This window comes from Lepisosteus oculatus, chromosome 23, assembly GCF_040954835.1.
Source record: "Lepisosteus oculatus isolate fLepOcu1 chromosome 23, fLepOcu1.hap2, whole genome shotgun sequence".
Lineage (NCBI taxonomy): Eukaryota > Metazoa > Chordata > Actinopteri > Semionotiformes > Lepisosteidae > Lepisosteus > Lepisosteus oculatus.
Window position 1 is genome coordinate 7,505,390 of NC_090718.1, and position 24,818 is coordinate 7,530,207.

A 24,818-nucleotide genomic window follows, 5' to 3' on the forward strand; every position below is an offset into this window, starting at 1 on the left:
TCCCACTGTAATGTAGTTAATTATACTGGGAGAGTTGACTATCATTGCTGTACATCAAAACCGCCAGCTATTTTATTGATCTTCTCTGGTTATGCAGCTCATGATATATATACAATGAAAAGGAAAGATACGTTTAGATTTTAATGTTACAAAGCAAATGATAAACTAGAAGGAAAATACACCTTAAAAGCCAATGACACGTAAAATAGAAGAATTAGAACAGAACCATTGAGCTCCGAGAGCGGTGAATAGGTTGTTTCTCTTGAGGCTTAGAATTTATAGCTTGGATCAACAAGCTAGGTCACCCGACTGGCCCTTAATGTTTCATTGATGGACTAGGTACAACCTCAGGAGACTCTCAGAGAAGACACATCATCTTGGATGTTGGTGTTCTCTCTAAACAAAACAAATACGTTTCTTTTCCCCCGTTTTCCTGGCATTTTTGAAGAATCGGTATAGGGTACTGAAGAGGATAGGAAGAGGTCACTGTTAAAAGTTAAAATACAGTTACACTGCTTCATACAGCCACAAACTGGCGGAAAGGAAGCGCGGAGGGAGGGAGGTGGGGTGGGGAGGGTCCAGATTCTGAATGCTGCTTCTCTGAAATACTACGAGCGCTCCATAAATTAAGTGCGACTTTTTCATTATGCGAGAGGGGAGGGACTGGGCATGCGAGTCGTAGATCACCAGGCTTTAATACAGGGGGTTAAAAAAAAAAAGTTTAAAGAACATAAAAAAACAATAAACATAGCGAAGGTCAGAAATAAAGAAGTGCTGCTTTTTTCCTGCCAAGTATCCGACCTCAGTTACTCACTTGTGTGTAGAACGTCGCTCTAGTAACTTATATGAGTTATCAGGCAATAGGCATTAATTCCTTAACTCTTTGAATGGCAACAGATGAGCTCATTCCTAATGTGATCAAGTGAACTTTTGCTTTTTTATTTTGATTTTTCAAAGCTCCTAAATACAGTCTGCGAGTTGCCTCAATAATGGCAGGATACGTTATCGTACAGTTGTGTGTAATGTGGGCAATGCATGAAAACCTTCAAGGTAGGAATTTCTGTTTATTGTTCTTTCTTATTTACTGATATAATCGTCATTCTTGTTAACATTTACAAATAAGAACGTTTCTAGGGGAACAGATTGTTTTTATTCAGGGATTGTTTACCGACCTGTTGCTATAAAGTAATGTGTGAAGTTATTGTCGGCCAGTGAGTACGGTATGCATTTCCTAGCAAAGCACAGCCAGTCATTGTCATATACTGTAATTGCATATTGCACACAAAACAAATGGTTCAATTTTTACATGATAGGATTTTGTCTAGGGTTAAGATGCTTTTAAATCAGAAGTCCTAAATACATAAATCTATGCAATACAGTTATTCGTGGAGGGGGAAAAAAGTCAGTGAATCACTTTGTATGAAACAAAGTTATAAGACTCTCAGCGTTAACCGTTTCTGCTCCTGCTTTCTTCTGAAATTACATTATATTGACTCTAATTAAACAATGCCGAAACGAACGCACAGAATAATTGAGTCTTTAATGACTGTGAACTAAATTGATATACTGTACGTGGGTATACATATTTGAAAAAGCGGGAATCTGCTTAAATGTATGGGTTGTGCATGAGTATAGTATATTATGACAGTATTTTAGATATTATTTTTAACACACTAGGTTTTTAAGTGATTAAACGTTGAACCAGTCATTGATATACAGTGATGCCTATATGCAGCTGTAGTGACCTATGATTAGTACGTGTTTATGTTTAGTGCTATCATTAATGGTGTCTAAAGCGTTTCAGGCATTCATTTTCAGCGATTCATATCCTGTTATTGTTTCGGCAATGTACAACATTAGATAAAGACCTCTTCCTGCAAGCATATGGTTTTGTAGGTTTTGTGCAAGATTTCCTCTAGGGGTAACCGGAGTTTTCATATCCCTTGGGAAGCCTGGGTGTCGTACTTACTGCTAATGACTTTTAAAACCTCTTGATAAGAGAACATTTCCTTAGCATATTTGCATACCCTGAGCAGTCCAAACAATATTTAGCATTTTTCGGCGTCGATTTATCCTGCCTATAAAATTTAGTTTATCAGTTTGCAGGATACAAAACTGAGGGAAAGCTTCTCCTTTGATATATGTTGCTCTTGAAAAGATTTTGAATCGTTTTTGTGCTACTTTTCAAACTGTAGAAGTACCTCTTAAAAGTAAGACAACTCTATAGACTGTAGAGTTGTGGTAAGCTGTTTCTACTATCGGTATTACAGCTTGTATTTTCAGTGGCACTTTACTGCGACTCAGACGGAGTGCCACCTGCTGTTTAAAGTCTTGGAATGAGGTGGGGAATTAATAGATGACCTCTTGCAGGCAGATGTCAACGAAAACCATAGCAGCACCACACGACTGGAGGAGCCCCTACCCTTAACGTGGAAACAGATTTTAATGCGCTAAGATCTGCTTGGACAGGATGCGTGACAATCAGAATAGGAGTTCAAGCAGATGTAAAGTTTCATACAAACAAAAAATACCAGGATATTGTGGAAGAAACCGTTCAAATATTTAAATATGCCATATTTAAAAGAGGTTTGTTAAGGACATTTCCTATGTGCTTATTCTACACTCCTCTGAGTTCTGTATTATGCTTAATGATGCTTGTGGATGAACTTGCCTTCTGTAATTATACAAATTTCAAAGAATAGATTGGAGATTATGTGTCAATAGTGCAGATACTAATCCTCTTCAAAATAGCTGCCCAATGCTGTGCCACCTATTCAGAACAAGGCACTACTAATATAAAAGTATTCTGTTTCCCATTTAGTTTCAAGCACTGATTCTAGAAGACAGGAATATCACACAAATCTCTTTTAAAACTACATTTTCAGCATGGATATAAAATAGGCAATAAATAACTAGGTCAGAGACTGGGTTTAAGAGTTTGATTTACGTGACTAACTCGATTGAAATATATTTAAAGGTTAAGCAAGTGAATTAATGACATGTTTAATATAGAAAAACAGATCAAATGACCCAATTCAGGTTTACTAAAACAGTTTTTTTCCTAATTCCTATGTTATTTCTTTTGAAAGTTGGGAGTTTATAGGTAAAAACGGTGTCTGCACACAAAAAGCAATGTTTATTAACGTTTAAAAAAATATCCTTTAAAACGTACATAAAAAACACTATTGCAGTTTTATACAGTATACACACCAACACTTTGAGACCTTGAGTACATAAACAGAGGAAACTGCTTTTATGCCATAGCAATGACGCACCTTCAGTGAAATATTTTGTAACAGCTGCAATTTTGGAAACACTTGTAGCAGCATTGTAACAAGGACAAATCAATCAGTGTTGGTCACAGTACAATAGAGCAGAGATTATCCTGAGCTCTGAGAGAAGCTAAAATTGATTTTTTCCCCCCGGTATCGCACAGTTCTAAGCTGCATCAGTGGTGCATCCTTGTTCCACATGTATCCCAGTTATACGCATGAGTGGCGTGTTTTGACACCGGCTGACAATGAGAACATGGTGGTGGTTCCAGTCAGAGACGGGTCACTTCCCCTGCTCAGTGCACAGGTGACGGGTTTCCTGTTAGCTTCTGCTTGTGTTTGTGTAGAGGGGGTCTTTGTTCCATGTTTGTTGGAAGAAGCCTTCTTTTGCCACATATCCGGCCGCGGCAGGAAGGATAACTGCCCCACCCTTTCTCTCCCGTATGGTTCACTGTTACAATGCAAACACTGGCTTTGAATTGCAAAGAAATTGAAAGACAATTAAGAATTCCAAAGACCTGAACTGTTATTCTGCTGCCTTAATTGATGTGCAATCCTGTTCGGGCAACGTTCTGCTTTCAAAACATTATTACTTCGTGTGTATTGAGGGCTTGCCAGTGTTGCAGTTGTTCAATGTCTTTGTGCTTCTCTTTTCCTCTGTGTCGTGTTGGTAAGATGGGCAGTCTGGCAGCTTCCAACCTTGTGAAGCCGTGCTCGTTTGTCGTGAAGCCCCCCATCCCTCTTTGTCCTGTCATGAATAAGAGACTTGAATGAAACATGTTGCAGGTTGGTAAATGCCTGTAACAAAGCTGGTCTTCACGACATGACAATCAGTAAAGAATAGAATGGCCCCTTATCTGTGAAGGAGGTTCCTCCCCTTTGTCTTTGCCTCCTTCTCTTTCCTTATCTCTGTCTCCACAACTCCCCCTTGCTGACAATCAAGACCATAATGTTGGTTTGGAGAGTCGGATCAGCTCGAATGCTTCTGGTCCAGTATCTTTTCCAATACCTTTGCCACACAGCAGGTCCAGACAAAGTCCTTGGCTTCTTCGAAATGGTCATTTGACTGATTGATCTCGTCCCAAATGCTGTTTAAATGGAAACCATCAATAACCATCATGTAAATCTGAGCATTTATCCAACTGAGAACTGTTTCACTTTCGTCTCGTCGCTTATCCCTCAGGAAGCAGGACTGGTCTGTTATCTAGATAAGGATGGCTTCAAGCTTTCAGACAGCATGTGCATGATCTTAAGAATAATAAAGGACAGCATACTGTACACGTGTGGTCATTATTTCGTATTGGTGAAGGTAATTCATTTGAATGGAATATGTATTGGGCTTGATTTAATTTAACATTGTCTTACTTTTAAGAGGTACTTCATTTTAAAATCTCAATATCTATCCAATTGTCTCAATGGAACAGTAAATTTGCTAGTCAAGCATCAAATTCCTGTACACAAGACAGATTAAATGAGTCAGCCCTTTCCCTGATATCTTCTTTGTGATTACACTGCTTCTCTATATTTATAAGCTTCCCATATTGGTTATTTGTTTTGCCGTATTTTAAGTTTTAGCATGTTGAAGTGATGCTTTATAATTTTGTAACCCATTGTAAATGACAATTTCATATTGCAAAACATGTTTTAAATAAAATGTGAAAAAAAATAATCTTAGGAATTATAAACCTAAACATACCCTTACTGATATTTCCTTGGCAACACCAGAAAACATACAGGTCTAAAGAACTTCAGACAATTGACTACAGTTAGGCCTCATTTAGCCTGTCAAATCACTGTAAAAATAACGGTTTGTGTTTCTAATCAAAAGAAGTCCAGTATGTTTCAGTTTCATTAATACATCTGAATGGTTTTCGTTCTGTACATACATGTACCCCTTTAGAGTTCAATATTTGGCAATAAAATCAAAGATATTTTTATACTGAAACTAAGTATTGAAAAAAATCAACTGGAACAGCCTTCTTTGGGAGACAACCAGTTTGGGTTTGTAAGTCAAAAAAGTTCTGCATCTTTGAGAACACTGTTTAAATGCAGCTTATGATTAAATATAATTATAATAAAACCGTGATCCGACATAAATATACGCTTTCCTTAAAATGCTATAACTGAGGAAGAAGTTACTAAGTGGCTGTAGGCCCTTATACCATGTGTTTTGTTGGATTGGAAATGATGTAAAAGAATAGTGAATGCTGTAGTCTGACAGTTTGCCCATGGTGTGCTCTCTCGACAGGCTCCAGGCTACATTCTGAGGACACGGTGCCCCAGATCGTCCACCACCCCTCGGACGTGGTTGTCCAGGTGGACAGCCCAGCCTCCCTTTCCTGCCGCGCAGAGGGGCACCCAGAGCCCACCATCGAGTGGTACCGCAACGGGGTGCCGGTGGAGACCAGCAGGCCGGCTGGCCAGTCGCATCCCATCATTCTCCCAGACGGGAGCCTGTTCTTCCTGCGCGTGACACCCGGCAGGCGGGGCCACTCCGATGAGGGCGTCTACGCCTGCGTGGCCCGCAACAGCCTGGGCCTGGCCACCAGCCGCAACGCCACACTGCACATCGCAGGTGAGGTGCCACGGACTGCGGGCAAGAGGGCACCGGAGTAGAGATCAGCTCTCTTTTCCACTTCATGCGGAACACTTGTCCTTAATAGTCCTGCATGAGTGAAGGGAACCTAAAGGAATATCAACTAGGAAGAGATGACAAGATTTTGGATTCATTTCCCCCTTTTTTCACGTACTGGTTGTGAAAGGCAAAGAAGTCTCAGGCCTCACTGGTAGCTATGGTTAGGCTTTTCAAGTCCACATTAGTCCTGCTGGGAATCTCCCTGGCGATTCTACAGCTCTATCAAAATGAGCTGTGCCTTGTTTTACAGCTTTCCTAATAACTATTCAAGGACACTTTTAAATAAATAGCAGCGGGTTGGTTCTTGTAAAATTGGAAATTAAACATTGAGGGTCTTTTACAAAGGCAATGAAACAGCGGTTTCACAGGTCAGAAGTTCTGATTGTCCTGAAGACAATAAAGACCTTTAAGCTTAAGACTGGGAATTGCCGCCACTTAGAGACTCAGGTTTTGTTTGGAAGAATCCAGAGATAAAGATAAGATATCAGTGTTTGCTAACGGTTTGTTTGGCAAGCACATAAAATGATTAACATTGTGTCAGCGGTCTGGTGGACATTGGAGCTCATTAGTTTTGATTAAGAGTCCTTGAAGTGTTGTTTCTGAGATTTGGATTGCAGTGCCAGAGCCTTTGAAAGCAGAGGGAAAGCAGTGGTGTTGACAGAGCTGACACAAAAGGCAGCAGTATGATGTCATGTGTCCAGCTGGGCTTGAAAGACTCAGGATCTTGAAACATCTCCTTCCTACAACACCTAAAAACCTCGTCACTCTTTAAAAAGATATCATCAGGACCTCCATTAGATTTAATTCACAATACTTTAGGGCATTTAGTCTTTGACGCACATACCGCTCATTCTGATTAAGAAATATAATTATATTCCATGGTTAGCATGTTTCAAAATGATTAACTGGCTCTGTTGATGAAGCAGTATTGAATATTGAAAAGAGAATAAGCAAGCACACAAACATTTAAACAGAGGTCATTGTTTATTTTCCCTGTTTCCCACCCAATAAAAAACAAATCTGCCTGTACAACAATAACACATTAAACAAAAGTTTGTAATGTGTTCTGTTTCATATTTATGTAATAAATACACTTAACACTATAGGGTGCTTTTTCCTGTTCTGAGAAAATAATGATTTCTTTTTAACAATAACATTTTTTTCTATTGTGGCGTTTTCGATATTAACGACAAGTGTGACTGGAAATGGCTTGAAGTGTGTGGGACTTGCTATATTTGCTCCACTGTAGCAGCTCACCCTTCACATTATTCCAAAAGGAAGTCAGTGTTTATGGAACTCTCCTTAAAAACAGAATAGCAGGAAACGCCTCAGAACATGAAGCTGTAAGCTTCAAATAGGATTTCAGATTGGGTACACATTATTCTGTCCCTTCCTGTTTGTCTCTCGCAAATAATGGAATAACAAAGCAGGCTGTTGGCTCATTCAGTTTAAGGCCCATTAACTATCAGCAGGTTTCCAAGGATGGAGGTTTCTGAATTTTGATTAAATTTTAAATAAATAAAATATAGAAAGTTATACATACTCCTTATGCTTGTGAAAGAGAAGCATTGTTTCTTGAAAGTGATTTCTGAGATGCCCAGTGAGCAAATGAAGCATTCTGATTATAATGGATATGTAGAGTAGACAGCTCCCCATACTATCCAGAGGTCAGTGGATTTGGGTGTGGAATCAAATGCAAACTCAGCCTTCTTATCTGTGTGGCAGCCCTAAGGGAGGAGTTTCGCACCCAGCCCAGCGATGTGGAGGTGGCAGTGGGCGAGCCAGCGGTCTTGAACTGCACCCCGCCCAGAGGGCACCCTGAGCCCAATGTCACCTGGAAGAAGGATGGGACGCTCATCGACAGGATGGATGAGCGCTACAGTGTGAGTTAAAAAAATGCCCCGCATGCAGTGCCAGAACCACAGATTATCCCAAAGAAACCTCTTTCACTATGAGCCATCCCAGGTGTAAAACCCAGGCCCTGGTGTCTTGGCCAAGTTTCCCCTGGCCTTTACCAATGGCCTCTTAATAATCCAATCACTGAACTGGCTTCAATACTCTGTTCTCCTCCCCACTGATATGTGGGGAGCAGGGGGAGAGTACATTGTGCACTCTAGCTGCCGTCACATCATCCAGGTGGGGCTGCACACTGGTGGTGGTGGAGGGGATCCCCATTACCCGTAAAGCTGATATCTGCTCTTCCTCTCTCACTGCTCATCAGCAGTAGTAAACTCATTTGCGATTCCAATCTGGGTAGGTGCAAATTTAAAAAGGACTATCTAAAACAAAAACTATCCGTATGTCTTTGTGACCATTTTGATTTGTTTTCAAATCAGATTCTGAATGGGAGGCTGGTTATTCCTCATGCCCAGAAGAACGACTCGGGCGTCTATATCTGTGTGGCAACCAACACAGTTGGGGTACGAGAGAGCAGAGCTGGACGTCTGACGGTTTTGGGTAAGGAGAGTCATCCTTCAGAGAGCTGTATCGCTGATGCTAATGTGAATGACTGTGTTAAGAGAAACATTTTAGACTTTACTTGTTTGTATTTTGAATATGGCTTTTGCTTTATCTTTAAATATTTCCTGGACACGGGTCTTATCCCTGGGCAGCATGGTGGTGCACTGGTTACCATTGCTGCCTTGCAGTGCTGGGGCCCTGGGGCGCTTTCTGTATGTGTGGAGTTTGGATTTAACTGTATTGAACTCCTGATTGAATCTATAGATAAATCAGACTTGTACACATTCAGAAGATGGTAACGGAATACACATATGCTGTCTATAAAAAACAAAAAAAAACATTTTGTGGGAAGTGAAAAGCAACAGTTGTTTTGAAAATTCTGTCCGTTGCAGAGAGGCCAATATTCACCCAGAAGCCCCAGGATGTCACTGCAATGGTGGGTGGCTCAGTGCAGTTCACCTGCAGAGTGCAGGGAGACCCGATGCCTGCTGTTCATTGGAGCCGTGACCAGGGGCTGCTGCCCTACGGGAGGTATGATTTTCCTTTGAGGAGTTACGAGTGTCCTGAACATTACCGTGGGGCTTTCCCTGAGCCTGGCCAGAGGCACTAGTCTGCTGGCTTTGAGTTTGTGTTTCGTTCCTTGTTTGAGTCCATAAGGAAGTGTTACGGTTTTACTCTAGAGTGGGTCCATCAAGAGCAAAGCCTAAACGAGCCTTTAGAGAGACTAAATTTTTATTTTCTTAAACAAGCTCACATTCTTCTCATTTTAAGTTTTGAAATTATATTGTCACCCAAAAAAGCTGTTAGTGCTACTGACTGGAAATAGTTTTGAGGACGTTTATGAATTTCTAGAGGACATTGAAAAGTCCAACAGCTTTTGAATTGAAAAAAAAACATTCAAAGAGTTTAATTACCGTTCGCGGAAAAGATATTTGGTGACACTCCTGTACCATCTGGGACATCACCCGTTTAAAAAATTCGGCTCAGGTGCCAGTCGATCAAAACAGCTTCGTATCCATGAACCAGAACACAAGAATGGAGGATGAAGTGTGTATATAACTGTTGGCCTGTGCATGTTCTCAGTGTGAAGTGTACGTCTATGTTTTTGCACCAAGACACCAGATCAAATGTCTTGTATGTGCAACGTGCAGACAAATAAAGTGAGTCTGAATTCAGAATTATTGGTGGACACACTGTAGCTGATCAGCCCTGATCTTGCGCTAGTGTCTAAATCCTAGCTCAGTAGAAGACTAATGTGAGTGGGGGGCTGGTTCACCAAATGTGAAATTTGAACACGCTCCCATCACTCAACGGGTGTCAGGTGTGAACTGCAGCTAACCCCCACACCGTTCTGTCCGCAGGTATGTGGTGAATTCAGATCACAGCCTACAGATCCACTACGTCACAGCTCAGGATGCTGGGAGATACACTTGCATTGCGGCCAATGAAGTGGGCTCCTCGTCCAGCAGTGCTGTTCTCTCAGTGCAGGGTGAGCAATCATATCGGTAATAGTTGCTGCTATGCTACTGAATGTGCTACATCGCTCATACAGTTGTTTCTTATTCTTGCTACTTGCAATAAGAAGAAAATATTCTGCAAGTTTTTTAAAGCACAAAAACGAAAACATCAAGATTCATCTTAAAGAATCACTGCTGCGTGGCACAATGATTGGTTGAAATTCAAAGGGGCAAGGGTGTTGTTACAAATATGTGATTGGGCTGCCTTTTCAGCACACAGTTTCAGACTTTTTTACAGTTTAAAAGCATTTTACAGAATTGCACTTCAAGGGCACTGCTTTCTTCTCAATGACTGCTTGAACAATAAGAAATAAGAAACCAATCCATATTCCTTCCTGAAGGTACAAGGTTCTTTCATGTTCATGTTCAATATGTTTGATAGCTAATCTCATATTTTGAAATGTTTCAGGATACTTCGATTATCAGTTCAACGTTGATCATTTGTTCCGCTTTGTCTTGGACGCTCATGCCTCTTGTGCATTGCAGAAGCACTGGACACAGGGCAGAAGGAGCTGCACAGAGAGCTGTCCAGCGTGCGAGTGGATCTGGAGAGCGTCGCTGTGCAGCCCGCCTCCTCCAATATGGTGCTGCTGTACTGGAAGGTGAGGAAGCATTCGCGCCAGACAGATGAAGCGTTTGGTTTCTTTTCTGTTTGACTGCATGGTCACGCGTTCCATGAAGTATGAGCGACTCTCTTTTAGGGAAAAGAAAAATACGTCCCGGAGATTCTTGCATATCGGCAGGACCCGCGTCGTTTCCGCACAAATAGCAAGTGTTGTCTTCAGATGTGTTTTTTTCACCCAGAAGGCATCAACATCGGCAGCCTGCGGATCATCTCGATTTGGATATCCACAAACATATCCGATTTCAGTGTTGGCTCTCGTGAAAATACTCCCGAGAATGAACCGTCTCCTGGAAGCTGTTTGATCTGTGATGTCCCCATGCTTTCTGTACAGGCGCAACTAACTCCACCACAGCCTCACTACTTGGATGGCTACGGGGTCCTGTACCGCCCCCTTCTGCCGGCCAGCTCTGATTGGGTGGAGAAGAGGGTGGCTCTGGAGACCAGCGCTGTGATTGGCCCACTCAAGAGAGGTTACAAGTACGAGTTTAAGGTACGGCCCCACGGAGGGGGCCTATATGGGCGCGAGAGCAACTCCAGGCACCTCTGGATTCCAGAGGAAGGTGAGCCATCTAGTCTGCAAGCAGAGCTACGCACACGTGACAATAAAACAAGCGTGAAGACAGTTCTAGTTGTATATCAATTCAATATTCCTAGAAACTTCAATGAAGACTATAGCATCTGTGCTAATATGTTTATGCATATATTCTAAATATTGACATTCATTATATGTAGTATATAGATACATGGGTTACATAAATAATCTGCATCTGCATTTGCTCAAATTTAAGAACTCTTACATTTCTGTGAGCTCCCTCAACTATACTATATGATAGCTCATTTAAAAATTCAGTTGCAATGAGTATGAATACTTTTGGCATTGTATGGAATGGTAGATTTTATGATATGACAAAGAGGTTTTGGCAAAAAGGGATCGATTGGATTCTGTCTCAAAGAACAAACAAGAGAACAAGGAATGAACCCCGCGATTGTGTCTCCTGCTCTCTCAGTCCCCAGCGCCCCTCCTCAGCGTATCTCTGTGATGCTGGCGGTGGGCAGGAATGATACAGCTCAGGTGAGCTGGGAGCCGCCTCCCCATGAGGCTCACAATGGGATCATCAGGGGCTACCAGGTAACAGCTCCTCCGCCACAGAGCTCCCTCGCTGTTCGAGCAAACACTACGCGGGGTTTCGTTTGAAAGAAGGGTTGGAATTTCTACCCGATATTTAATTTAAGGGGCAGCTTTTCACCCTCACAATCTGGGCTCTCGTAAAACACTGACAAAATTCTTCTTTCTTCACATCTTCCCAGATAGAGAATTTCCTTTATTTTTAAATATTTTTTTAACTACTGTATTTGTAATATTAAAGGTTCGTGTTAAATGCATTTAGTGCAGACTAGCACCTAATGTTCACACGTTTGCTATTGACTGAAATGATGTTAATATTGTACCGAACCATAAATGAGCTGAAGTGAATTTCTTTCCTAATTTTATGCATCTGTTAATGACTTTAAGCAAATAACTCAAAATAATTAACCATTAATGTTATTGTTTTCATACTGAAGCACCATTCTGTGAAAACCATAGAGAAGGGTAGGCGAGGAAGGGAGAGAGGACAATTATTGCCGGGCCAAAGTGCTCGTTTGGAAAATTATTATTCAAAGAAAATGATTAACTATATCAGATATTTTAATATATCAATGTTGTTTGTTTGTTTCAGGTCTGGTGTTCCTTTTCTGTGGGTCATCAGTCCTCCAACTGGACAGTGGACAGTGGGACTCACAGCCTGGAGATGGGGTCACTAGAGCCTGGCACACAGTACTGGATCAGAGTGGCAGCTCTCAATGGAGCAGGAGTTGGGGTGCCAAGTGAACCCCATAGCCTCTTCATAGGTCAGCGTCACATCAGATCATCCTGGGTCCAGAATCATCCATACAGTGTATATACAGTGTAGCTCTCAGGACTAACAAAATGGCCATTTCTGAACCATTTCTAATGTATATATGAATTAAATTCTAGCCATGTTGTATCACTCGTGTATTATGTTCTGTCACTATTAAAAACAAACACCAGATATGAAAACGCATGAAAAATAGAGACCTTTTCTGTCCATACTGTATATATATCTGTATATGACATGGTCTTCCTAAATTAGGATTGATAAGGATAAGGTTAACGTTTTAAACTGGATTCGGAATGACAGAATACCTGTTATCTTTAAATATCCACATCTTTTATGTTTTTTACTAGTTTATGCAGATGAGAGTTACCAAGCATTTTCTTCACAATTGTTTACTTACATCCCTATATTTTTGTGAGATAGCATAATACAAAACTGATATTCTCTGGGATTCCTGTTCTTTTTCAGAACACATCTCTTTGTTTAGGATCTTGATTCTTTGTGAAGGTTCATAGACATGCTTACATACTGGACAGTGTTATTCGGCTTAAGATTTCATTAGTAGCTCTACACTGAGTATTGAAGTGAATGCATTCTGTCTCCCCCAGAGCCCCAAGAGGCCTTAACTTCAAAACCTCCCAGCCAAACTGCCATGGAGCAAGTCCTGGGGGTCGTGCGAGGCCCCATTTTCATTGGCAGTGCTGGTGCCCTTCTCTGGGTGGCCCTGATGGGTTCAGTGGTGTGTCTGTACCGTCGCCACTCGAGGAACACAGAGCTGAAACACGCCCATCGCCAAGCTGCAGGTCAGAAAGTTGGGATATACTGTATCACCCATAGCACCACAGAGTACTAAAGAAGAAGATGAGATGTAGTCTTAATGTTTAATTGGATTGTGCACTAATGTTTCTGCTAACAGTGTTGGTGCCAAACGATGCATTGTCATAAAAAGGATTTGTTTCACTGAACAGACTGGCACTAGTGTTAACACAATGGAGGTCTGACTGAATACAAACCAGACATCAAGCAGACAAAGCAAGGACACGTTGTTATTAAAACTTGCAACCTTGAACTGTAAGGTTACACTTTCAGTAGATCTCTCAACAAATGTTACTACTTTTAGGAAGCCTCTTAATTAAGAGCAGAAAATGTATGAGCTGAAACAAAGAGTTGTTTGGGGAGCGTTTCTTTCCTCATTATGTCTCTGTTTTCAGGCTTGTACAGACTGGCCAGTGAGGACCTCATCATCAAACACAGGTAACTGAGAAACTAGGGTCGAAAAACAAAAAAAAGAGATGTTGAATAATAAAAAGAATCTCTGCAACTACTTAAAAACTATTAACAAACTCTGGTACAGGACAGTGTTTCATCACCTGAGCTCGACTGCCGTTGTATACTGTAGCTTGCTTTGTTTGGATTCTTGTGAGCAAAAAAAAACCCAAAACAACTAAACCAGATCCACATTTTAGGTTCTGGACTTTCAAGACCAAATAGTCAAACCCTAATCAGCCTACTGAACCTACACATAAACACTGATACAAAATATTTTCTACTGTGACTTACTTACTTGGGCTCAGGAAAATACTTGAGTTTTAAATATAATTGAGGCGTATGAGTTATGGCAGGCACATTTGTAGCAGATCCCCCTGGGTGCTGGCTGAGCAGGGGGGAAATCTGTTTTAGTCTGGCGCTCGGACTGAAGTTGCCGTTTTTAACAGGGTTTTGACCTCAAATCAGAAGTAGTGGAAATAACTTCAAACCGGTCGATTCTGTTTAGGTCGGTCTGCTCTATTACCACCTTCTTATTTACTGGCAGTCCAACACTGAAACAGCCGAGGCTGCTAGCTTATCTGTTAGGGATTCACTCCTAACCATGGGGTCTTTGCCTAGCTCAGGTCTCGCTCGAACCTGAGGGGTCACAAGCTGGCGCCTCGCCGCAAGACGTCCGTCTTTTCTCCCTTAACTCAACATGTCTGCAGCACTTCTCCATCCCCCTGTGGGACTGGCTCTGAACCTGCCCCCTTCCGGGGTTTAGATGGATCTTATTAACTGTCCCCTTAACAGTCAGGGTCTAGCTCCCCGTGTTACTCCCTCACCAAGCCTGGCAGTGAGGGTCCGACTGCCCTGAGTCCACCCGGACTATTCACACACCAAATCCTTATACTGGGAGTCTGGCTTCACACAGGTGATGCCAGGTCCTTAATAACCTCGTGCATATGTGTTGTTAATGCATTTCTCCGTGTGTCTGGTGTATCTCACCTCACCCTCTGGTGCTTTATCCCTTTAAGTGACACTAATTTGCGTTAAATTCCAAACTCGATCCGTGCTTACCACGTTCCACTTCTACACACTAAAAACACTATTCTTATGTGAATCTTGCCTCTTCTTTGCCTTAATTACTGAATAATAATTAGTGGGAGTGCGGGAACTGGAATTTGGATGCTTTGTGCGTGCTTCCTGTGGACCTGATCGAACTGCATTCGTGCATTGTAACATTTGTGCAAACTCACACATGTGAAGTGTCTAGTGTTTCACTGTGGGCTCTTTTGCAGAATGGCAGTGCCAGACTCCCCCTGGATCTCCAGTGCATGGAAATCTGCCCCCTGCTCCGAGCGCTACCCTGGGCTGTGGGCCCAGAGCCAGGAGAACCCAGGCTTCAGGAAGACCAGTAAGTAGCAGAGGTCAAGGCTTCCTCCTGACATGCGAGAGGGATTCACTAACATTTACTCGGCCCTTAGCATCGCTCATTTGTCGGTTACAGAAATGAACAAGTAAGTGTCCCTTCAAGTGCTAATGTGTATGATGTTTATAAAATACAAAAGGTCCTCCAGACAAAACAAAACGCAGGTGATGATGCTGATTCAAATAATGCTCAAAACAGGAAACAGATGAGGAAGTGGAGACAGTCATTTATCTCTTCATGATTTCATTCTAAAGAAGAGTGTGAATTGTTCCACTTTTCTTCATGTTTTGTCTGCTGATTGAGCAATAACTTATTGTTTAGGCCATCCGGTTTAGAAACTGTAGATAACAAAAAGGTTTAAGATGTGAGACACTTACAGTTTTGGTTCATTTTATTAAAATCCCCACAAAAGCTGAACTATAAAATGCTGCATTTCTACTTAAACTGCATTGTTGGTGTTGCTCTGATGCAGGCGGTAATGATTCTTTTAGTAATGTGAAGCATAAATTCAAATGCTGTTATGGCTTGTTGTGGCTGATGTATGTTTTTGTAATCGTCCATTAGAAGTATGACTATTAACCGGTCCTAAAAATGTTTTTAGTTCTTATTGGAAAGTGGAGGAGGAGGGCAGGAGAAAGAGGCTGAATCAGTGTGCAGATTCACTGTGAAATGTACAGGTTTGGTTCTGAATGAAATAATGTGCACTTGTTAATGAGTTTCCTTCTCCTCTGTTATTGTAGCATTACCTTTAAAGGGAACAAAGAAGCCGTGTCCTCAAGAAACAGCTGTCCCTATTGTACCCGATAGCTGTGGCCTCTATGGCACCTTTTATGTAGACTTGTCTGGAGCGGGTTTGAAGACATTCAACAGCCCTGCTCGATGCACTAAGATCCCACACTGCAGTCCTAAGGTGTCGGATCCAATCCGTTTCTCTCAGCCGGTGTTTAACACAAGTGCCAGCCGAGATACACAGGTGTTACCTTGGAAACAGGCCCTTCCTGTCCAGCCCAACATGGGTGTGCTCAAAGAATCCTGGGAGAAGAACTATAAGAGAGGTAAGAGGTTGACACATCGAATAATGTAGTGACTTTTGAGATATTTATTTTCCATCTTTATTTTAACCAGTCAAATGGATGGGTCCAGGCAGGATATTTAATATCAAGCAATGGGACAGATAACATTGTTATTCTGCGTTTAAGAAGACTCAGCTCTTGTACTTGTACATGTCTAGCTGTTATCACAGCAGGCACCTGTGCTCTTGTGGTTCTACAGAACTTCATGCAGTCAACAGTGCTCCTTTGGTGTCTACAAGCCAGCAATCAGGAGCACTTAGGAGTGTGCCCACTTCAAACCTACAGAGACTGACTGATCATCCACGAGGTACAGTTTGTATGAATCTCATATCAAAGGGCCTGTGAACTTCCCACTCATCCACTGTGGATTCAGCTAACTCTAGGAATTTGGCTATGTTACCATGGAAGCAGGCACTTCCTGCCACATCAGTGAACTTCCCACACTCATCTAGCTTCCCAGATGTTCTCAGCGAGTCTTGGAGCATCATATGGAACCCCTAAAAAGAGTATTTTCTAGCAATCGTCGAGACGTCCCACTCTCGTCACAAAAGTAGTATTAAAAGGCCGAGACGGCTATTTGACAAGGCAAAGCTTTTGCTCTTCAAAAAAAAAAAGTGATTCAGTAGAAGTTCTTGATTGCAATGCAGTTTTATTACCACAAGAGGTTCGTTCTTTCCTTTAAGTTTCAGCACAGTGCTCACAAATTCATGAAAAAGATGGCCTAGATGCTTAACATACAACTTACTGGTTTCTCATGGAATCAGTTTCATTTTCATTTACAAAAAGAGAAAATGGGCACTGGGTTATGATGCTGAGGTCTTGTTTGAAGACACAAGGGGAATTAATTTGCATCTCCGGGACGCTTGTCCCCCTGTGCCTCCGTACATGACTGGTAAAGAGGTACACCTGTTGTTTTGAAGGTGCCCTTCCGGAGTGCCCCAAGCTGGCTGGTTCCCCGAGGGTCCTGCACTACTCGGCATCACTCCGTCTGATCGACATGCTGCCTGCCCTGCCCCCTCTGCCTCAGACTGACCACGACACCCACAGCCTGAGCTCCGAGGAGGAGTGCGTATGGCTCGCCTGATGTTCCTTCTGCCTACAGCGCCGTGCTTCCCCGCACAGTTATCGAGACCCTTGCCAGAAGCACTGGCATAGCAAAGTAGCCCCACTCCTCATGAAGGACTTGCTCTGAATCGAGCTCCTTGTCCTCACTAGTTATTTGGACATTAGTTAAGTTTTCCAAAGTTATTTTCCCCACCGACAGTGAAACGGTCGGTTTGAGTCATGGTAAAATATTGTGACATTTTGTGGCCTGGAGTAAGAGGCCAGGTATAAACCTCGGAAGAACATGAGCGATCAGGCAGTGCAGTTCTCCAGTATGTTGTGATTCTACTGAGCCAAGCTGCTGGGAGACAATAGGATCAGTAAGGAGGAGATATAAGTACTGAATGCATGCTGAGGCCCAGGAAATGCCTCTCACACAGTGCTCAAAGATGATGGATTAGGAAACTGCAGAACAGTGTTTAGGCTCTGTGCTATAGATTAAAAAGCGATGTGGGCACTGTGGTTAGATAAAAAGCTGAGGAAGTCATTTTGGTCTTCGAGTTAGAGGGGAAAGACGGAGGAATTGTCCCCCTGTGGTTCAATACGATAAGATCAAGGAAGTAATTTGGCTTTGTAGTTCGAGATGGGGGGTGGGGGGCAGAGAGACTTTTAGCGGCCTAGTGTGCATGGCGGAGGGTCTGAATTGCTGGTTTTCTCGCAGATCCAGCAGGTCCACCAGGCTGACGGTGGACGGGGGCTCCGTGCGGTCTATAGGAGACACTTCCCGAACCCCAGCGGCGGTGACGGCCGACTGCCCCTCACACCCCAGCCTCTCCTACAGCCGCCTCTCGACTGCCTCCTTCTGTCTGTCTGTGGACGAGGAGACTGATGGCGCCCTCACTCACCAGGAGGTGGCTCGGTACCTGGAACTGAGCCCCAAGGTCAAGAGACACAGGTACAGTACCAGCGGGGATCTGCCCGACACTTGTTTCTTCAGCTTGAAGTCATTTGTACTTTCTTTTTTTTAATTATTCTAACAACAAAAATGCATCCAGTACAAACAAGAGAACATAAAGTATATCAATAACATTGTCAGGGGTACATACTATGATACAATTACACTTTAGATAAAGATCAACCAAATTAAGTCTGCACAGCTCTTGTGTTCTTTTGATATAATCTGTAAATATGCCTTTACATCTATTGTAAACTGTTCGTCATTTGTACTTTCTGTCGTTGTTAAAACTCGGACCTGCAGATTATATATGAGACTATATGAGGTTTTTGGGGGCTACCAACTTCTAGACATACTGTAGCTCATTAACCTGAAAACTATTTGTTGCAGCAGAAGAACAAATTGACTAGAAGAAAACGAAAGACAAGATGAAATATAGCAATCACTCATTCACGTCTGAACTTAAATTCTAAACACAGTAGGCTTGATCTGTGAATCTTTTCTGTATCTGGTGGTCTGACAGAATGACATCTTTTTTTTTTTCTTGCAGAGCTTTGGCTGAAAGTCCGACTTCACCACCTCGTCCATTTTCACCCACACCGACATTTGGATACATCTGCGGCCCTTTGCCCTCTGACCTGGAAGCAGAAGATGTGAGCGAGGATCTGGACTTGGACCTGGCGGGGTCGCGCCAGCTCTGCCCTCGAGGGGGGGTGCCCAGACGCTGCCACACCCCCTCGTCCTGTGGCAGCGAATGGGAGGGCTCGCTGTGGAATGGCTGGGGCTCCGTGTCAGGGGGCAACACGCCAAGCGCCCGTGCCAGCCTGCTCAGCTCCTCGGATGGCTCCTTCATGAACGATGCCAACTTCGCCAGGGTCCTGGCTGTCGCCGCGGAAACACTGGGCGGCAGTTCTTTTTCTGGTAAGAGGTGCTTTTGGGAACTTCTTCTGGAGACCCAGAGGAGTGCGTTGACATGGGAATCATTTTAATAAATGAAGGGAGAAAAGAATTCTTTAACATGTATTAGAAATAATTAGATATGGATGTATATGTGGGAATATTATTAGCAGTCTGTGCTAACCCCATAGAAAACAAAATCAGTGAATAGTAGTGCTCTTATAATATATGTTCGAAAAGACTAAAATGAGGAAAATTAGTGCTACAAAAAGATTAGAAAGGTGCTCAAGTCAGTAAAATGTGTTCATTGCAAAGAAAAAAATAATTATAATGTATTAAAGTACAATACTTGATTCTTCTAAGGCATACTTAATACATATATAAAAAATACTTATACTTTATTACCAAACACCATAATTGTCTTGAAACCATATAAACTGTGTAGCTGAGTATTTTATTTAAATACTGTGTACAAAGCTATGGAACGACTTTTGTGGCATTTTACACTAGATGGCACACTTGTACCAGGAAAGGGGTCTCTATGTTAGTGTAGTCAGAGCACATAGAAAACTTCTCTGAAAGAGAAAAACTAATTTCACACTTACTGTAACATTTAGTACATTTTTAGAAGTTCACTTTTGACCCATTCTCTGGAAGTTTCTAAATACAGTAGTTTGGTGTTTACATTAACATTTTGTCTTGAAGCTGTCATCTTCTGGAGAATACAGGCTTTGCCTTTGCAGAAAGTTCTGTTTTGCCCTTGTCAATGACAGAAAATCAGCAGCTGACACTGACAGGCAGCACAAACATCTGAAATACTCTGACTTCTGGTTCTGTTGGATTCTTCTGTTGAATTTGATTACTCTAGGGGTGGTAAAACAGGGAGCACTGTCTACAGACGCTTTGCCGTTTTATTGAATCAAGAGAGAGATCTCCCAGTTGCTTTCGGGATAGAATAAAATGCTCTAGTTTTAGCTTTAAAATACACCAAATCTTCTAGGAGTTCCATGGAATACCACCTTGGAGAGGTTTAGTTAATGATTTAGTATCTCAACTGAAGAGCAATTAATACGAAAATGCAGTATGTCCCAAGCAAACAGTTTCTCTGAACTCTTTCTTCTGATAGTCTGTGATTTCACTCTTCAGCTCTCGTTTTAATGTTGTCTGGCTTTAATGCCAAATGTTCCTTTTCTAAAATCCCTTCTACAACCTAATATCAATGACATTCTTCACTTCGGCTTTCGTAATTTCTTTTTCCCCAATTTGATTTCTTTTCAAACAGCCCCACCACCCCCTCCTCTAGCACAAACACACAGAAGCAAACCTCTTTTTTGTCGTTTGCTGCCCTCAGTAGGGGTCTGCATATGGCCTGGGCCTCTATCTCATGCTGTGTTATCTGGCTGCAAGAGTATAAATAATCCTATTTGATTTCAGTTTTAATATTCAATCTGGAAATATGTAATGTAGGGCAGCCCATGACGGCTGCAATAGCTAAATCCTTGTGTGAGCATTAAGAGACAGAGATGAAAAAAAAAACATCTGTATAAGTGACTTTAAAAAGGGTTGCAAGAGCTCTCTGTATGGATGAATCAAATACGGATGTATTCCTTTTTCAGAGAGTCTGCACCTTTCTCTTGTTGTGTTCTTAATACAAGTCACCACCAAGGAAGTATCAATTTCAGAACGTGCTACACAAGAGCTGCCTTCCATTTTCCCCAATCAGTGCAGAAGAGTGTTCCATGTTTTCTGGAGCTCTGCTGGTCACAGTTGGTCACTGAAAAACTTCACATTGACTAAATCAATCAATTTACTGCAGACTTGAATGTTTGCGGTGCTGAAGGCTGGTATTTTTGGCCAACTGTGTACTTTCCAGACACTTTTGGGACTAACAATCATTGCTAATATAGCTAAAATGCTTCTTTCTATTTTCTGTAAAAAACAGAACACGGTTCACCGAGAGTCATAATTGCATGGCTACCTTTAATTTAAAATGAAATCTGATAGGTTATGCAATTTAACAGATAAAATCAGGAGAGGACATTGGTGAGCACCTATTAATCAATGCATTTAGAATAAGCACCTTCTCTAGATCCCCCAGTCTTTTCCAGCTCTAAACCTGTAACATGGCCTCATTTATCATCTGCTGCGTAAGCTTGCATTGTGTATGCATTTCTGAAGATCCACCAGAACTGCAGCTTTGAAAGCTGATAATTAAATAAATAATCTGACTTTATTATCTTCTGGAAAAAGGAAGGGTGTTCACTCTTGCTCCTTTTTTTATGAAGGTGGAGTTTTCTTCATCTCCACCTGTCAGGGGTGCTGTTGCTTCTTTGTCTTTGGAGAATATGTGTGATTTGAACTATGTCTTGCCCCAGAGTTGTAGAGTGACTTCATGTGATGCAGGTCTTATTACGCAGCTCACACATTCAGCCCTGAATGAACACCATCCGAGCAGCGCCCTCGAGACCAGTGGGCTAGTGTACTTAGTGCTTGTGTGGTCTGTGAAACTGACCTGCCAGGGAATGTGATCTGATTGGGGTCAAACTCTATCTTTTGCTCCGTCTTCAGCCCTGACAGGGAAGACGGTGAGCAGCTTGGAGACAAGCTGGCAAACCAGCTACAGCTCAGCGCCTCCTAATCCATCAAAGTGTCTGAACCAAAGGGATCTGCTGCCTCTTCCCGAGCTAGTTTCCATCCTGTAAAATTAACACTTCTACTGCCATTGAAACTGCTCTTCAGCTTCTGCTAAATATCCTAACAACTAGAACTATAACAATCCTAATAAACATGTGGGGTCGTGGTTCTGTCACAACAGTGACATTATGGTATGTGGTAGGTTTTGGAGCATGAAACTTAAGATAATGTTATTGCCTAATTCATTTATTCATTCCCCCCCCATTTTTTAAATATTTCCTAAAGCATTTCTTTTTTTTACTGGTGTGGGGGAGGTGGGTATATGGGCTACTAATCAGTTTCTGAAAATCGCTTTCACCTTCTCAGCTAACAGGAGAATGACTCAGGGATAGAAAGCTTCTCCTAATCCATTATAAAAAATTATACAATTATCCTTCGTGTCTTTATTTGATTTATTGCTTGTTTTTAACCCTACGCAGTTTCATCACAAGGATAAAATCGACGCAGAGAATGATTTAAAAGCTTTCATTATTTTTCTTTGAAAATGTTTTTATACTGTCATAAGAAGGCTTGTAATCGAAAATAGAAATAAAGCTCATCTAGCTTGGGCACTAGCCCAGCCAGAACAGTCATATACTCATGTAGGATGAAACAATCCCTTGTAGTTTTCAGAGCTTAATAGATTCTGTTATTTAAGCCAGTTAGTGTGATACATTCCTTCAAGCCTGACAACATACCTCAGCGCTGTGTTCTGCAGCCAAGGGTGAATACAATATTGTAACTGACCTTCTACAAATCCACTGTACAATTTCAGCAACAGGCTCGTTTCAAATTTGCTTATAACTACAGATCTGAACAGCCTGTAATATGTTTTTTTATTGCTCCCCCACATGGTCTAGAGGGGGAAACTCATCAATATCGAAAAACCTTCTTCCTCTCATGGGTGGCTTTTTGAATCCGTCTCCCGTCTTTACTCTGTAGTTTGCCACCTGCGTGTAACTCTGTGCACTTGTCTCCACGCAATTTCATCTGTCTCCGCTCCCCCCTAAAGTCTGCCTGAGTCTTTCTGCATGTGCTCCTCCGCTTGTACAGCGTGTGTGAAGTAGCCTCAGTGTGTCTGTGAATGGAACAACCGGCAGACGGATTCATTCCAACCTTTTTTTTTCCCCTCCTCCCCCAGATTTCTCCCCCCCCGCCTCGCCCTTGAGTGGGCTCCCCCCCCCCTACGAGGCCTGTTTCGGGGAGCGGGCCCCCCTGCCGGCGTGGGACTGGAGCACGGCGTGGATGGAGGAGATGGAGGCTCAGTACGGTGCCCCAAGGGGCTGGGGAGAGAGGCTGGGGGCCGCGGTTCCGGAGCCCCGAGGTCCACCCCAGGACAGCGGGAAGGAGGCAGAGGGCAAGGGGGGGTAGAGAACTCCAGAAAGTGGCATCATCTGAGCGGAACGCACTGTGACCCCCCATTTCCCAAAGCCTGCCTGCCTCAAACTGTACCAGCGCCTGCCAAGGCGCTGCGCCCCCGTCCCGAATACCTCAGCACAGACCCTCCCCCTCGCCCTCTCCAGCTGGGGCTCCTCCTTACAGACCTCCTTTCAGGAGGGCCCCCTCTGTTCCATCCCAGAATCGAAGGATGCAATTAGTGTAAATAAAGCAAATGCTAATTGGCAGATAATTGAAAGCAGAAATGTAGCAGGGCATGGGCTGATCTGCTGTTAGGGTGCATTTTCTGTGGAACCTTTGGTTTTACATACTGCTGGATTTGGGGGGGAAGTTTCCCTTTTTTTGGGGGGGAACACCCTTGTACAGAGCCCTAGATGAGAACCACTGCACTAGAGGATGCAAAAAAAGCAAAGTAGAACTGTAGATCCTTACTAAGTGTAGGGTGGTTATTTTAAAGTACTGGGAGAAAAGGTTTTGGCCTTAAATTGTCCCGGTCTGCTGATATAATATTCACCCTGCTCTTTCTGGCTGTAGTCATGACAGTTCCCATCGCCTTGGTGTTAACATCAAATTGACTGCATTTCTGCAGCGCTGTAACACATTCCCAAAAGACTCCAGAGAATATTATCTATTGATCTGATTTACATGGAATAAAACTCAAAGTGCAATCCATTTAGTTCCTAAATGCATCTTTTCCCTTCCTCTAAAGCAAGAAGAATGACAATAGTGCCTTTCATTGTGCTTCTACTTTTGCAGTTGTTTATCTTCATTTTGCTTATATTTCCAGCCTTGGTTCTAAGCTTTTTTTTTTAATCAATCAGAATTTTCTTAAAAGCATTTCCATGCCTGTTTTGGTGCTTTCAGCCACTTTAATTTTATGAGAAACGCTAAGGCACTGTAAGTATTATTTTATGACATAAAAATGGGATTCTACTGCATTATTGTTAGGACAAGGATTCAGAAACCAGTTTTAAATGTACCTTTTCTTTGCTGTCAGGGACATTTGGACAAATATAGAAATCAGTTTTAAATTTCATGCAATTTGGCATAGGATATCTGAAGAAATGTATACAAGCAAACCAATTAGTTATATATTTAAGGGATTTTTGTAGTACAGGAATAGGCAGTATTTTACTAAGATTGGACTAATATAATTGTATTAAATTAGTATGATGATCAAGAGGATTAACATATCATGCTATAGAAGAGTATCATTGTAAATAGGTTTTTCTGTATTTTGAAGAATTCTACTTAACTGTGACACTTTAAGTTCTGAAGTGACTAACACTGGCTTTACTGATGTAAATAAAATATGTTTTTAGATTTTATCTGTTGCTTGAGCAGTACATCTCCATACAAACAAAAAGTTTAGAAAGTTCCAAGAACTAGGACTAGCACATCGGTATCTCTGTCTCACCGTTGTACTTCTCTATCACCCACTGAGATTTCATTAACATACTGAAAGGTTGGGGAAAAAAAGACTTGTTTATTTAGCTTCACTGGAAAGACTAAAAAGAAGACTTTTTTTTGTTCCCTTCTGTCAAGAGAATAACTTAATTTAAACTTCCAACCACAAAAAAAAACTCACAGAAAAAAATTTCCTTCCTGAAATACACCAGAACCACTGCTATTGTTTGTTTGTCAAAGCTTCAGTTACTCTAGCAGGGCTGCCAGAGCTGCTGTGTTTGAAC

General features: G+C 42.1%; 1 protein-coding gene across 2 annotated transcripts in view; it reads left to right on the forward strand.

The window, feature by feature from the left end:
- robo4 (roundabout, axon guidance receptor, homolog 4 (Drosophila)) overlaps positions 1–24,455 on the forward strand; it is a 28,624-nt gene extending 4,169 nt beyond the window's left edge. Inside the window, exons 1-19 of one of the 2 annotated variants that reach the window (XM_015337681.2) lie at positions 632–1,050; positions 5,521–5,847; positions 7,633–7,790; positions 8,244–8,364; positions 8,760–8,898; positions 9,729–9,856; positions 10,371–10,486; positions 10,841–11,069; positions 11,517–11,638; positions 12,228–12,399; positions 13,016–13,210; positions 13,619–13,661; positions 14,957–15,072; positions 15,828–16,142; positions 16,360–16,467; positions 17,081–17,225; positions 17,926–18,159; positions 18,710–19,080; positions 22,871–24,455. In XM_015337681.2, the coding sequence (XP_015193167.2) occupies positions 990–1,050; positions 5,521–5,847; positions 7,633–7,790; positions 8,244–8,364; positions 8,760–8,898; positions 9,729–9,856; positions 10,371–10,486; positions 10,841–11,069; positions 11,517–11,638; positions 12,228–12,399; positions 13,016–13,210; positions 13,619–13,661; positions 14,957–15,072; positions 15,828–16,142; positions 16,360–16,467; positions 17,081–17,225; positions 17,926–18,159; positions 18,710–19,080; positions 22,871–23,100 (3,330 nt within the window). In that variant the 5' untranslated portion in view covers positions 632–989 and the 3' untranslated portion in view covers positions 23,101–24,455. Of the gene's footprint in view, positions 1–631; positions 1,051–5,520; positions 5,848–7,632; positions 7,791–8,243; positions 8,365–8,759; positions 8,899–9,728; positions 9,857–10,370; positions 10,487–10,840; positions 11,070–11,516; positions 11,639–12,227; positions 12,400–13,015; positions 13,211–13,618; positions 13,662–14,956; positions 15,073–15,827; positions 16,143–16,359; positions 16,468–17,080; positions 17,226–17,925; positions 18,160–18,709; positions 19,081–22,870 lie in introns of those variants that run through there. The other variant, XM_015337680.2, reaches the window with a different exon arrangement.
- The last annotated feature ends 363 nt before the right edge of the window (positions 24,456–24,818 follow it).